At 36.3% G+C, this 12,366-nt stretch overlaps 1 protein-coding gene and 1 long non-coding RNA gene across 6 annotated transcripts in view; one reads left to right on the top strand and one right to left on the bottom strand.

Annotated features, from left to right (window-relative positions):
- Positions 1-1,336: 1,336 nt before the first annotated feature.
- LOC148880228 (uncharacterized) lies at positions 1,337-4,276 on the bottom strand. Of its 2 annotated transcripts, none has more exons than XR_016104494.1 (4): positions 3,930-4,276; positions 3,763-3,845; positions 1,990-2,186; positions 1,337-1,790 (listed from the first exon to the last, which is right to left on the bottom strand). It is a non-coding gene; the product is annotated as an uncharacterized LOC148880228 (long non-coding RNA). The 2 variants fall into 2 exon arrangements; XR_016104495.1 differs by having other exon boundaries at positions 2,067-2,186.
- A 1,873-nt stretch (positions 4,277-6,149) lies between these two features.
- The window catches only part of LOC148880227 (uncharacterized), a 56,413-nt gene continuing 50,196 nt past the window's right edge, over positions 6,150-12,366 (top strand). For 3 of the 4 annotated variants that reach the window (XM_088962083.1, XM_088962082.1, XM_088962080.1), the window contains exons 1-7: positions 6,163-6,284; positions 6,434-6,708; positions 7,205-7,551; positions 7,723-7,840; positions 7,996-8,119; positions 8,213-8,293; positions 8,545-8,764. In XM_088962083.1, the coding sequence (XP_088818209.1) occupies positions 6,269-6,284; positions 6,434-6,708; positions 7,205-7,551; positions 7,723-7,840; positions 7,996-8,119; positions 8,213-8,293; positions 8,545-8,764 (1,181 nt within the window). In that variant the 5' untranslated portion in view covers positions 6,163-6,268. Of the gene's footprint in view, positions 6,285-6,433; positions 6,709-7,204; positions 7,552-7,722; positions 7,841-7,995; positions 8,120-8,212; positions 8,294-8,544; positions 8,765-12,366 lie in introns of all 4 variants that reach the window. The other variant, XM_088962081.1, reaches the window with a different exon arrangement.

Below are 12,366 nucleotides of genomic sequence, written 5' to 3'. Positions count from 1 at the left end.
CAAACAAATGTAGCCTTAGGCTCAATTTGGAATGAGTACAAATACAAATGCATAGAGTCATAGAGTGCAAAACCTTGTATTTTGGATGCATTTGTATTGTACATATTTGTATTTGGGAAGAGTACAAATACATATATGTACATTGCAAATACAAGTTTAAAAATATAAAATTTAAAGCTTTGCATTGTTATATTTACACTTCAATCAAATTGAGCCTTAAGATATCTAGTTGGGAGTTTATTCTTAAAAATTATTGGATGGAGAAAACGTTTTTAGTATTTACTTTGAGAGGAATAATAAAGTAACAAGGCAATCAGATGAGAAACGGCAAAATGGTCATATAAATTTAAAGGGTAACTTGGGTATTTAGAAATGTTTAACGAACACATCACCATCACATGAGAATATTTTTTGTAGTTAACATATGTAGCGCTAATAAAAGGGTAAAGGGTAGTAATATGTCATTTACCCTTTTATTAAAAGAACCAGTGGACCTGTTCATGGGCCGGGTAGCCCGATCGCCCGACCCGCACCTTGGTTGGGCTTGGACATGTAATTAGGCCCACGGGCTTGACCTCATACCCAAAATACCAAGCCCAATTGTGTTTCGGGCAAGGCTCAGGATTTGTTAAAAAAGCTCGGCCCGACTAATTCATATAATATAAAATCTATAATATTTATTATAATATATACATTTTTTATTTTTTTTCTTTATAATCTCTTTCTCTCTCTCTCTCTCTCTCTCTCTCTATTCAACGATAGAGAAGCAACAAGTTGGAGCTTGACTTTGGGCTCGAGCCCAAGCTCGGGTTTCAAGCTTTTTATGAGGGTCGGGCTCGGGCCCAAGTTGTAGGCCCGATGGTCGAGTCGGGCTTGGGCTTGGGCTCAAGCTTAGGCCTTAAAAAAAATATGCTAATGAAGAGTGAAAGCCTGGTCCCACCTGACCCATGAATAGGACTATTTGTAAGGAATCAAAATATAAATATGTAGAATCCAAAACATTGTATTATTTACTAATGGCTTAGTTTGGAAGGAGTGCAAATACAAAAATGTAGAGTGCAAAACCTTATATTTTGTATTACTTTGTATGCATTTGCATGGTACATATTTGTATTTGTACTCTTTCCAAATTCCTTCCAAACGGAGCCTTAGTATTTATATTATACATATTTGTATTTGTACTCTTTCCAAACCGAACCTTAAGGTTGTGTTTGGTTGGAGTACGAATGCAAATTTGTTGAGTGCAAAACAAAAATGTTTGGTTCATTGAGTGCAAAGTGGTTCAAGATTTACACACCCAATTTGCACTCAGGTCATTTGTTTTGAAAGACGCAAATAAGAATACAATTTTTGTTGATGTTTGGCATTTCCATCAATGCAAATACAGCTGTTTCTTGCTACCAAATGGTGTTCCAGCTACTCCCACCATTAAACAAATATAAAAAATAACAAGCTGCCCGGGCAGACAACGGGCATCTTGGTAAAAAATAACAACATAAAAACAACCAACTACTCCCACCATCAATGCAAATACAACGGTCTCTTCTACCAAGTAAGCCAGTTTTGCTTTCCTCTTCATGCCAACGACGACCATTCTTTTTGAATATGAACTATGGAGCTTCTAAACGGCATAGAATAAGCAGCCCGAGCATCCTGCATAAATGTATCATCTCTGATCTTTATCAAAATGCTGGAAGGCTTTATATAGATATTCGTCTCTTTCTAGCTTGTGCCTATGCATGGTTGCAATAATAAATTCAATATAATCGATTGTTTCCATCTACATCAGCCTGAAAAAGAAAGAAATAATCAACCCAAAAATTTCATACGTGTAAAATAAAAGATTGAAATTCCAGAATGGTGACCGGTTTCCAGTCTGAACAGCTCAACTGCTTGGGGTCAATGATGTTTTGAAAACATTGATGATGATCATGATATAATCACAGAATGATCTTGGAAGGAAGTGGCAGAAAGCTTAAAAGGAAATACCTTCGATCATCCAATGAAATTCCAAGAGTATCATGTAGTAGAGCCACAATATAAGATGAAGAGAAGAAATATTGTACCAAATCATCCTCATAAAGGCTACTGTATTTATTTTTGAGTGCTGACCAGCCTTCTTCACAAAATTGTTGTCCAATCAACATCAGATTGGAGAGAAGTGTTGTTTCAGGCAGTCTGAAGAACTGTCAAGCAAAAGCAAGAAAGAAATGGAGGCTTAGAAATCATATAACCAAGTAATAACACAATTCTACTAACAGGAAGAATATATTTTTAGAAGGCATTGAGTCATTGACTATACATAGCCAATAGGGTAATTCTTATAAACATAATTTAAACTCCATACATGAAATTTAATTTTTAAACTCCATATGTGAAATTGTTGATAACCTGCCATAAGGGTAAGGAAAACACTGAGAACCAATCACCCATGTCCACACCATATTAGGGATACAATAAATCTCTAATATAGAGATATAGTGTGGAAGGGGGTTAGGGTGGTTTTGCAATAGTTCCAAGTTCCAATACAATATAGCATGGGCCCTTGGACATACAGTCACATCTTTAAGGGAGGTGATATATTTGGCCATAGAATTGAGGACAGTTTTTGAGTGGACTCAACAATTAGCAAACAGCATGGAAGATGTCCTAGCAAGGCAAGGAGTACACAAGAATCATTTATATTGGGGATCATTCTCCCAAGTCCCAATTGCCCAAAAGAAACAAATCAACCTCCTCCTCTCGTTTCACAATCACATCCCTTATTCTTCCAAATTGCTTTTTTACTCTTCTCCTCATCCCCCTGTTAATGGAGCCAACCTGGCAAATGATACAGCTTTTTTTACTGTTTCACTCGCCCCCCAACTAATACAAAAATAAAGTACAAAAATAAAAATAAAAATAAAAATAAACAAATTGAAAATGTAAATGTGAAGTGTGATTCTGGACCCGTTGTTGTATTTGTGAAGATGGTCAGCTAGCTAAGGTAAAAATTGTATGGAGTTGAGTTGAATGTTGGAAGAGGGTTTGTTGTAACATAACAACCTTAAGAGGTACAGGCTTCACCAAAATCAAAGAGAGAATTGCGATGTGAGGTGTGAAATAACAAGCGATTCTCTCCTCCCATTTCCCTTAGGGTCTGGTGTTTGTTTTACAGGTGCAGGTGCAGGTGCAGCAACCTCTGTTCAGCATATAAAAAGTCAGAGCAGTTGTCCCAGCAGCAACCTCTGCTCTTCCTAGATTTATCCAGCAAATCTAAAATAGAAGCCTAATCTAGATCATATAGAACACAACCAATCACACCACAACATTGCCAAATAAAATAAAAAAAGGAAAAAATAAAAAATAAACTGATATGATGTGATGAAACTTATTATTCTGTAATCCATTTTCTATGTGTTGCATTATTATATGAAACTTAAATCAATAAATTCAATAAGATAAGCAAACATTTAAAACTCAACAAGAAAAATGGTAATGCCAATATCAACCCATACCTCCTCATCCCCAAGAACAAATAAACAGATAAAGTAAACAAAAGTTGAAATGCATTCTATCTTAATAAAAAAAAAAAAAACTGGCAATTGCTCTGTAATTACCAAAAAAATTTCAAACCTCTATATGCTATCGGGTCCTAACAAGAAGAGTATAGAATACCAAGAAAAAGAGTGTATAGAATGAAAATAACCGCTTCTCATCGAGCAATGTTAAAATAGCATGTGAATACATTACAGAACTATTCAGTTTGCATACAGGAAATACCCGCAGATAGAAAGAGAGATGGGAGTATTGAGGCAAATCGATGGATTTGGAGTTCATATCTCTCTTCCGACGAGGTAAGTGACCTAAGAACGAAAAGAAAACTGAAATGAGAGTTCAGGTCTATCATTATCTCGGCAGATGGATGGATATGGAGTTCAGATCTATACCTTTGTCGCAGACGCATAACCTTTCTCTTCTCTATCGAACGCTCGAAGATGGATTTGGAGTTCAGATTTATACCTCTATCGCAGACGCAAAACCTTTCTCTTCTCTATTGAACTCTCGAAGATGGACTTGGAGTTCAGATACCTCTATGGCAGACGTAGAACCTTTCTCTTCTCTATCGAACGCTCGAAGAGAAAACAATCGAAACTTGCTTATTTACTTCGACCAAAATCATGGCAAATTTTTCTTCCTTTTTTTTTAAAGCAATATTTTCACCTATTTTCGATGCAAATCTTGGTCTATACACATTTTTGCATCGAAAATAGGCGTTTTGTAACTCTTACCACACGAATGCAAATCTGAACCTGGAGTGCAAATTTGCAATGGTTCAGATTTTGCACTCAACCAAACGCAGCCTAAGGCTTTGTTTGGAAAGAGTACAAATGAAAATATATAGAGTGCACAACCTTGCATTTTGTACTATTTTGTATGTATCTATACATTGGGCCCGACTATAATATCTAAAAGATTTGGTATCTAAAAATACTTTGACCCATCAATTGGTATGAACATGATAGTCAATCAGGTGTTATTTATCAAAATTTATAGATGGATTTTGATTGGTTTAGATTCTTCCCATACCATGTCTTTCTTGCATCATAGATTTTTTCTTAACTTTTGGAAGGAGTACAAATGCAAATATGTTGAGTGCAAAACCTTATATTTTGTATGTATTTACACCGTAGATATTTGCATTTATACTCTTTCCAAACTAAGCCAAATGTACATTTGAACAAATTTGATAAAAAAAAGCGTGTCATTCTTACTCCGAGTAAAACATTAGCAAGCAGTCGCAAATCTTAATGAAAGTTCAATGAAACATACCTCACAAGTCACAACCCATTGCCTGGTGTATTGGAAACAACTTTAGTTCTTGGTTCACAGAAATAGGGGTTTGGAATCGGAATTGGAATGGGCTATTCCGATTCCAATTGTTTGGTTGGGCGGCATCTAGACCTGTTCATGGGCCGGGCCCGGCTTTTACTCTTTATTAACAGAAAAATGTTAGGCCTGAGCTCGAGCTCGGCTCGACCAACGGGCCTACAACTTGGGCCTGAGCTCGACCCTGATAAAAGCCCGAAGCCTGGCCTAATAAAAGAAATTCGAAAATTCCCCTATTCAAATGAACATTATTTATTTTAATTCAGATGTTTTTTTCCCCTATTTAAACGAACAATGGGCCTACAAGTGAATCAACAACCTTCTTAAATAAAAAAATTTATTCAAATGGACATCGCATAGGGTTTTTACTTAGGTTTAACTATAGGTCGAGCTCGGGCCGGACTATTTTGGCAAAGCCCGAGCCTGGCTCGAATTTTATGCGGGCTAGGCTTTTTGGCCCGAAGTTAAGCCTACGAGCCAAAAAGCCTGTTCAAGCTCGTCCGGGGGCCAGGTCGGGCCGGGCTGGCCCGTTGGGCCACCCGGCCCATGAACAGGTCTAGCAACATCAGAATCCCATTTCCATTCCTGCTGGAATGGGATTCCTCATTTGAGCTCCCTTGGGAATGAAATCCCATTCCTGTTGATTTTAATTCCCATTCCCATTCATGTATGAACTAAACAGACTATGGGAATGGACCATTTCGGTTCCAATTCAGACTGCAAACCAAACAAACCCTTAGTACGTTGTATTGTTATTAAGGGGAGATGTTCTCAAGGGATGGGGCTATGAGGTCACCGTAAGGTGCGCTCAATGAGGAGATAACTCTATTGTCATTAGATCTATTCATGGGCCGGATAGCCCGACGGGCTGGCTTGACTTGACCCATCTTAGATCGAGCTTGGACAAAATTTTAAGCTCACAGGCTCAGGTTCAGGTTTTCCCAAATAAGCCCGACCCAATAATATTAAATATATAACAAAAATATAATATATATGTTAATAATACATAATATATATTATATAATAAAAAAATTAATAGCAAAAAAGTATTACACATATTAAATGTATAAAATATTATACAATATATTACTAATGATATAATCAATATGTTATAAAATACCTATCAAAGTCAGGTTTTGGGCTCGGACCCGAGCTTCGGGCTTTGGGTTTTATATAGATCGGGCTCGGGCTCAATATTTAGGCCCGATGGTCAGGCTGGGCTCGGGCTCAGGCCTAAATAATTTTCTGTTATAAAGAGGAAAAACCCGGCCCGGCCCGGCCCCATCAACAGGTCTATTCGTCACAAATTTTGACTCTGTTGGCACTATCTGCGCAATTTAGTAGAAAGAACTAATGAGCGCCGCTCCCGCGAAGTTCCTTCGCCAGCTTCTCCACTGCTATGGCATCTGGTACCGGTAGGGTTTCCCTCATTCGTAGTGGATAGCGTGAAAGACTTCAAATTTCTAGTTTTTTTTTTTTTTTAATATTTTTTTCAGTATCGCTTTCTTTAGTTTCGGATTGGTTTCTGTAATTATAGTTTTTTTTTTTTTTTTTTTTTTTTCAGTGGAGCTTGAAGAGAAGCAGGAGAAGCTCCGAAGAGTCGTAGACGAGTGGCGTTGTCGAAGCCACGACCTATTGAAGAATCTTTACGAGGATCCGTATGGGTCATCTTTTTTCTCTGATGCGTATAGCTCGAATTCCGATCCTATTTGTGTACACGCAGAGCCATTGGAGCATTCTGATATTTCAACACTAATTGAATTGGAGAATGTTTTAGTTTCCAAGTTTGTGACTGTGCTTTCATACGATTGCATCGAAATCTCAAAGCTGACTGAATATGTAGGTCTCTGGTTGCTATGTTTTACATCTATTAATTTATCGTTACATTTCCCCTCGTGGCAAGTTTGTTATTTGTATTATTTCCATTTGCTGATTTAACGTTGGTTGTTGAATCAATAAGTTAGTAGTTCTTTTACCATTGCTGTATTTGGATGTGTTTTAGAGCTGAACTTGAGTACTGCCATTTGCTCATTTTTCTGTGTTTTGGATATTTTTATATAATATTTCCAAAATTTGGATTTTCAATTTGGTAACCATTCCGTGGTTCAGTCATGGAGCATCTGAATTTTACATGGCTATTTGCGACAAAATGATGCTTTTCATTTAGTTTGGTTGGATAATGCTGTAGATATAACTAAGATTGTTCTAGATTAGAAACCAATAAAGAGGTATAGAATAGATGAGATAAAGTGGCTAAGGTGATGTTTTTTTACTTGTTCATTTGGATGCATATGACTTGGTTATTGAATTGTAATGGATTCGTTGCTTCTTATAGGCCAGAAGAAACATTTACAGACAGCTGTCTCTGTTTGGTCATGGATCTAGTTCACAAGTTCTCTTGGAAGGAGAACCACAGAAGACTTTTGGTCGCTCACTGTCATTATTCATGGATTTGTCTGAGATTACGTCTCGGATGAGTGCTGTGCTTTGCAATTTACTTCAGCAACTAGATTCCATTTATTCTTTGCAAGACAAGAATGGCACACCATGCAAGTCTTTCAAGAATGCTACATTTACAACTGCATTTAGTTCTTTCTCTGATGGCCTAGCCATGTTTCTTATTTTGGATGAAATTTTGATACACAATGGCCGTATAAAGAGTTATTTGTTTCTTTTTGCAAGGTATTAATTTTAGCTTTCAATTAGAAATTTCAAGTAATATTGTCTAAACCTATTATCTGAATGTCTGCTGTATAGTACTATAGTCTACTCGTTTTCAGTTAGTTTTCTGACTTCACAATATTGGGATTTGGTATTTGATTATGTTTGTTTTTATATGGCATTCTTTTATAGGATGTTGAATAAGATGAAATTTGAACCTGATGATTTTGGCATTGCACTTGGGGATCTAGATAATTTAGATCAAGTGGCCAGTCGCTTAGAGAAGCTTTTGGATGGTGGTTTTTTCCGGGTAAGAGATGTGGCTCTTATGTGGCATGTCTGAAGCTGGTAGATAAATGTTTTTCTTCCATTTTTATGAATAATTTTCTACAAAAAATAAATCTAATGGTTTATGTTCACAACTGCAAATGTAAGGAGCTTGAGCAATTCTGCCATTTTCCCCAGCATTTATTGCAGGAGAATCCTTCATGGGTTGACGTGTTGCAGAAGGTCAGGCAAAACAGAAAGTTTCTTGATGCATGCATCTCTTTCATTCACAATGGCTTGTCTGAAATACTTTTACGATTAGGTAAGCCCTAAATTCCTTCACTATTCTTTTATATGAAAAGTCATAGTTGTATTTTTCTTCCATTCCAAAATTGTTACACTTTTTTAAAAGCAGATACATGGAAGGAATCTCTGTTGGATCGAAGGAAGATATTGTGTCATACAGCCTTGTTTCTATTTGAAGTTTATGCTGCTGGTATGCTGTTTACACCGCATTATCCAGTCACCAACTTGTCCTCTCCACTGTCCATTTAGCATTTTTTTTTCTTTGGAGGCATGGGAGAAAGTCTCAAGAAACAGCAAATAATGTTTATTTTTTTGATAAGTAGAAATAACAAATAATGTTCTTCCTTATTTTTTATTTCTACTTATCAAAAAATGTTCTTCCAAATTATCAAAAAACAAATAATGTTCTTCCTGTGATGATTGCTTTGCATATTACATCAGCTGAGATGCCAGATAAAAGACTGGTAAAGGTCATAGCACAGATGCTTCGGGTGGTCCCAGTAATATATTGTGAAGGTGGTGGTAGATTCATGCTTTTGGACTTACTAAGAAATCAGTTTCCTCCTTCACTATCCTCATGGTACACTTTGAGGGATGCTGCTATGGAAAGTGATACCACAAAGAACAATTATCTAATACATCTAAATGATATGCATTCTAGGTAAGCCGATGATTTCTCTACCACTTGTCTTATTTGATGCCCAATTTACACATATCTTACATTTATTAATTTATTTTTTTGGAAAAAGCAATGTATTATTTGAAAAACAGCAAAGAACAGTTGAAGCTTAGCATGCCACAGATTGAGCTCTGATCCAAAACCCAAGACCTAACGAAAAAAAAAAAGGGAAGAAGAAAAGCCTCACCTATATTCCAAACATATTCTTCCCTGAGATAAAATTATAAGCTGTTGTTACATTGCTTACAACATTGTCAACAGCAACCCAAGAACAAATTCTCCCTACCACTTTCTTTATAATCTCCTCTTCTATGCAATCCAGAATTCTAACTAACCAGCACACTATAACGTAGATGAATTAGTCAGAGTAAACACTAGAAGAAGAAACAAGAGCAGAAAATCAAAATTCTCAATAGTAGACAATTAAATAGAATGGAAGAAAAAAATCTTCACATTTTTATTGCTGAACTGGAATTGAAAACACTAAAACAAGAACAGTGTTTAGGAGCTTTTATACTCTCCTAAATCCTATAAAACATCAATATTGACTACCCAAACTACCCTTTATTGTTAGATGCTTTTAAAACTAAAAGATATCAAACATTGACAATTAGACTTCCCAAAATACCCTTTTATTGAAGAAACAAGGAAAAGAGACAAAATTGACCTCTCTTTCCTTAGACCAAAGACTCAAATACAACTCACTAATGCCTAAACCAAAATTAATGAAACTTTAAAGTTCCTAGACTAGGGAGTTAAATAGTTGGGTCCACTCGCCAAATGTTTGACTTTGACCATTGACCAAATTTCAATAGTCAATGGAATCAAGCGACTTTATTGTGCCCCGATGAAGGCCTTCCCCAGATGTGATCTTTTTGAAAATTTATGTATTCGTTCTAGCCTCTAAGAACTCTAATGTACCATGTTTTCAGCTCATTCCAATGGTGGATCAAGAGAAATTGTCTTTACAAATACTGCTCAGAAGTTGGGCTTTTTCTCTGAATGGTCTTCTATTTTTTCTTCTAATCTTCTTCTTCTAGGATTTGGTTAAAGCTTGCCAAAATCCATCTCTAACATCTTCCCTTCCAAGTTTTCTTTCAAAAACTTGATTGTTTCTTTCAATCCACACTGATCAAATGACTGCAAATCAGTGATTTAAAAGGTGCGCCTAGGCACACAGGTGAGGCGCATTTTAGGGTAGGCGCCTTGTCCAGGTCCTAGGTGCAGCCCATTCAAAAGGCGCACGCTTGGTGCGCTTTAGCCCAGGCGTGCGCCTTTTGAAAATATGACGCTTTTTCCTTTTTTTGAGTCTAGCGGCTGGGCCGGGGGCTCCACCCCCAGATCCCCATGCCACGCCCCTTGAGGCCAGCCTAAACAAGTCCATGTTAGGGTCTTAAATTCTGAGTTTTCACACAAAAAATAATGATTTTGTAGTTTTAATTTCTTTTAAGAAGATATTTTATTAGGATGAATGAATGGGCAGCATTACCAAATAGGGGGTTCTCAAAAAACTCAGAATTTAAGACCCTAACATGGACTTGTTTGGGCTTGCCTCGAGGGGCGTGGCACAAAGGCGACTCGTAGAATTAGGAATGTAATATGCCACATTAGCTAGTTGATTTAATTGAGAAAAAAGAGGTTGTGGGTTTTATATGCTTGAAAATGTTTTATATGTTTGATTTCATTTTTAAATTCTCATTTGAATATGCTTTACACATTATGTTTATGTATTTGAATTTTAGATAATAGGTTTTTTAAAACATTTATTTTAAAATTTAAGTTTATATTTTTATTAATATTATGTTTTATAATTTTTTGTTTTTTTTTTGAATTTTTGGCATTTTTTTTTGAATTTTTTGGCATTTTTTTATTTTTATTTTTTAAATTGTGCGCCTTGCGCCTCAGGCGCAAAATGGCCCTTGCGCCTTTCGCTTTTAAAACACTGATGGTATCATATACCAAATCAGCCTTCCCTTTCTATTGAGCCCTCTGAACCACAACACTTCTAGTTCTAGCTGTTCCTTGTGGTTCTTGGGAGGGTCCAGGATAGGCTCAAAGAATCATAGTCCAGAGCTTAAAAATATGATTGCACAGTCCACAAAGAGGTTGTCTGCAGTTTACAGTTAACAATTGCAAAAAAAAAAAAAAAAAAAAAAAAAAAAAAAAAAAACTTGTATCTGGAATGATCATGCCCCCACTAATTAACTTATCCCTACTTGGGCATTTTCTTAAAACAGCAGTCCAGACCATGAGTGCTGGAGTTTCCCAAACCACTCCATATGGAAATAAAATCCTACTTGGTGGATTCAGATTATTTGCAAAATATTGAACATAGAAATTTCTATTGTTTTCTCATCTCCAAAATTTGCAGTCATTAGAATCAAAGTTTAGGATCTTTTTTTTTTCTTGCAACTTGAGAGAGATTTTCTTCTTTATCCACCTCTTAGTCCTGAATATTTCTATTGGACCTTGGTAACCAAGCTAAATTATTATCAATTACTTAAAAATATAGAGCAACTGTTGCATCCTTATTTTTAGCAACTGAAAAAAGATTCGGGAAAAGATCTGAGAGAGGGCTATTATCAAATCATCATTTCTCTATTGTTCACCTTGTAAGATATACCCTTAAATAAAAGAAGTGAAGAAATTCTCAATTTCAATCCATACAGAGCGCCCATGTGAGTAATTTACCTGACCAGGGTCCCAATTGCTGATCTATCTCCAAAATTTGTTTCATTAATTTGTCTCCACTAGCTATTGATTTCTTCACTATATCACCAATGCTACTTGTCCAATGAGCTCTATTAATGACTTCTGTTTCTTGATATTCTACCTCCCTCAGAGATCACTCGACAAGGTGGAATTTGTGCTTTTCCCTCTACCCTCTGCAGAGGAATTCCCCCTGGATTCTTTCTAACTTCTTGGCCACCTTTGTTGGAATTGGGGAAATGATGCAGGAGCTGAAGAATCAAATTTGGAATTTTCTGATTTTTTTCTGTATTTCTGTATTTTTAGATAGTAGGCATATTTTTGCCATTTTGTCCATTCCCATGTGGGCCTAGCCCATGGTATCTTGCTTTTCTAGTTTAGTAGGGCTTATCTTTTAATTTTCAGTTTATTTGCATTATTAAGTGGAAATTTATTGTGTTTCTCGATCCATAAGACAAGGAGTGGTTTTTTGGGAATTATGATGAACAGTATTCAGGGCCACACAAGTTACTCTATAAATAAATGTGTTCTCTTCCTTTGAAGCTATTAATATTTCTTTAGAGCTCTTTGTAAGTTCTCTGTTTGGAGTGATTCCTACAAACCTTAGAGTGATTCTAGGTCCCTTGGAGAGATTCCTTGGGGTTCTTCTCTTTCTCTACCCTCTCTCCCTTCTCTCTATATTTCTCAGTCTTGGATTAAAACTCATTTGTGATAGCCTGCCAAGTGCCAAGATCTACAAATATATATTGAGGGCTGGAGCCAGGGGTGATTCTATCTTGTGTTAGATTATTATAGCCTTCTGTATCAAAACAAAAAAAGTGAAAGAAATAGATGGATAAATTTGACTATACACTTTTTTTATCAATGAAAGCCAT

The sequence above is a fragment of the Nelumbo lutea genome, chromosome 1 (assembly GCF_056320005.1).
Source record: "Nelumbo lutea isolate HS-2025 chromosome 1, American lotus-T2T, whole genome shotgun sequence".
In the NCBI taxonomy this organism is placed as follows: Eukaryota; Viridiplantae; Streptophyta; class Magnoliopsida; order Proteales; family Nelumbonaceae; genus Nelumbo; species Nelumbo lutea.
This window is presented reverse-complemented; position numbering and strand designations above follow the sequence as displayed.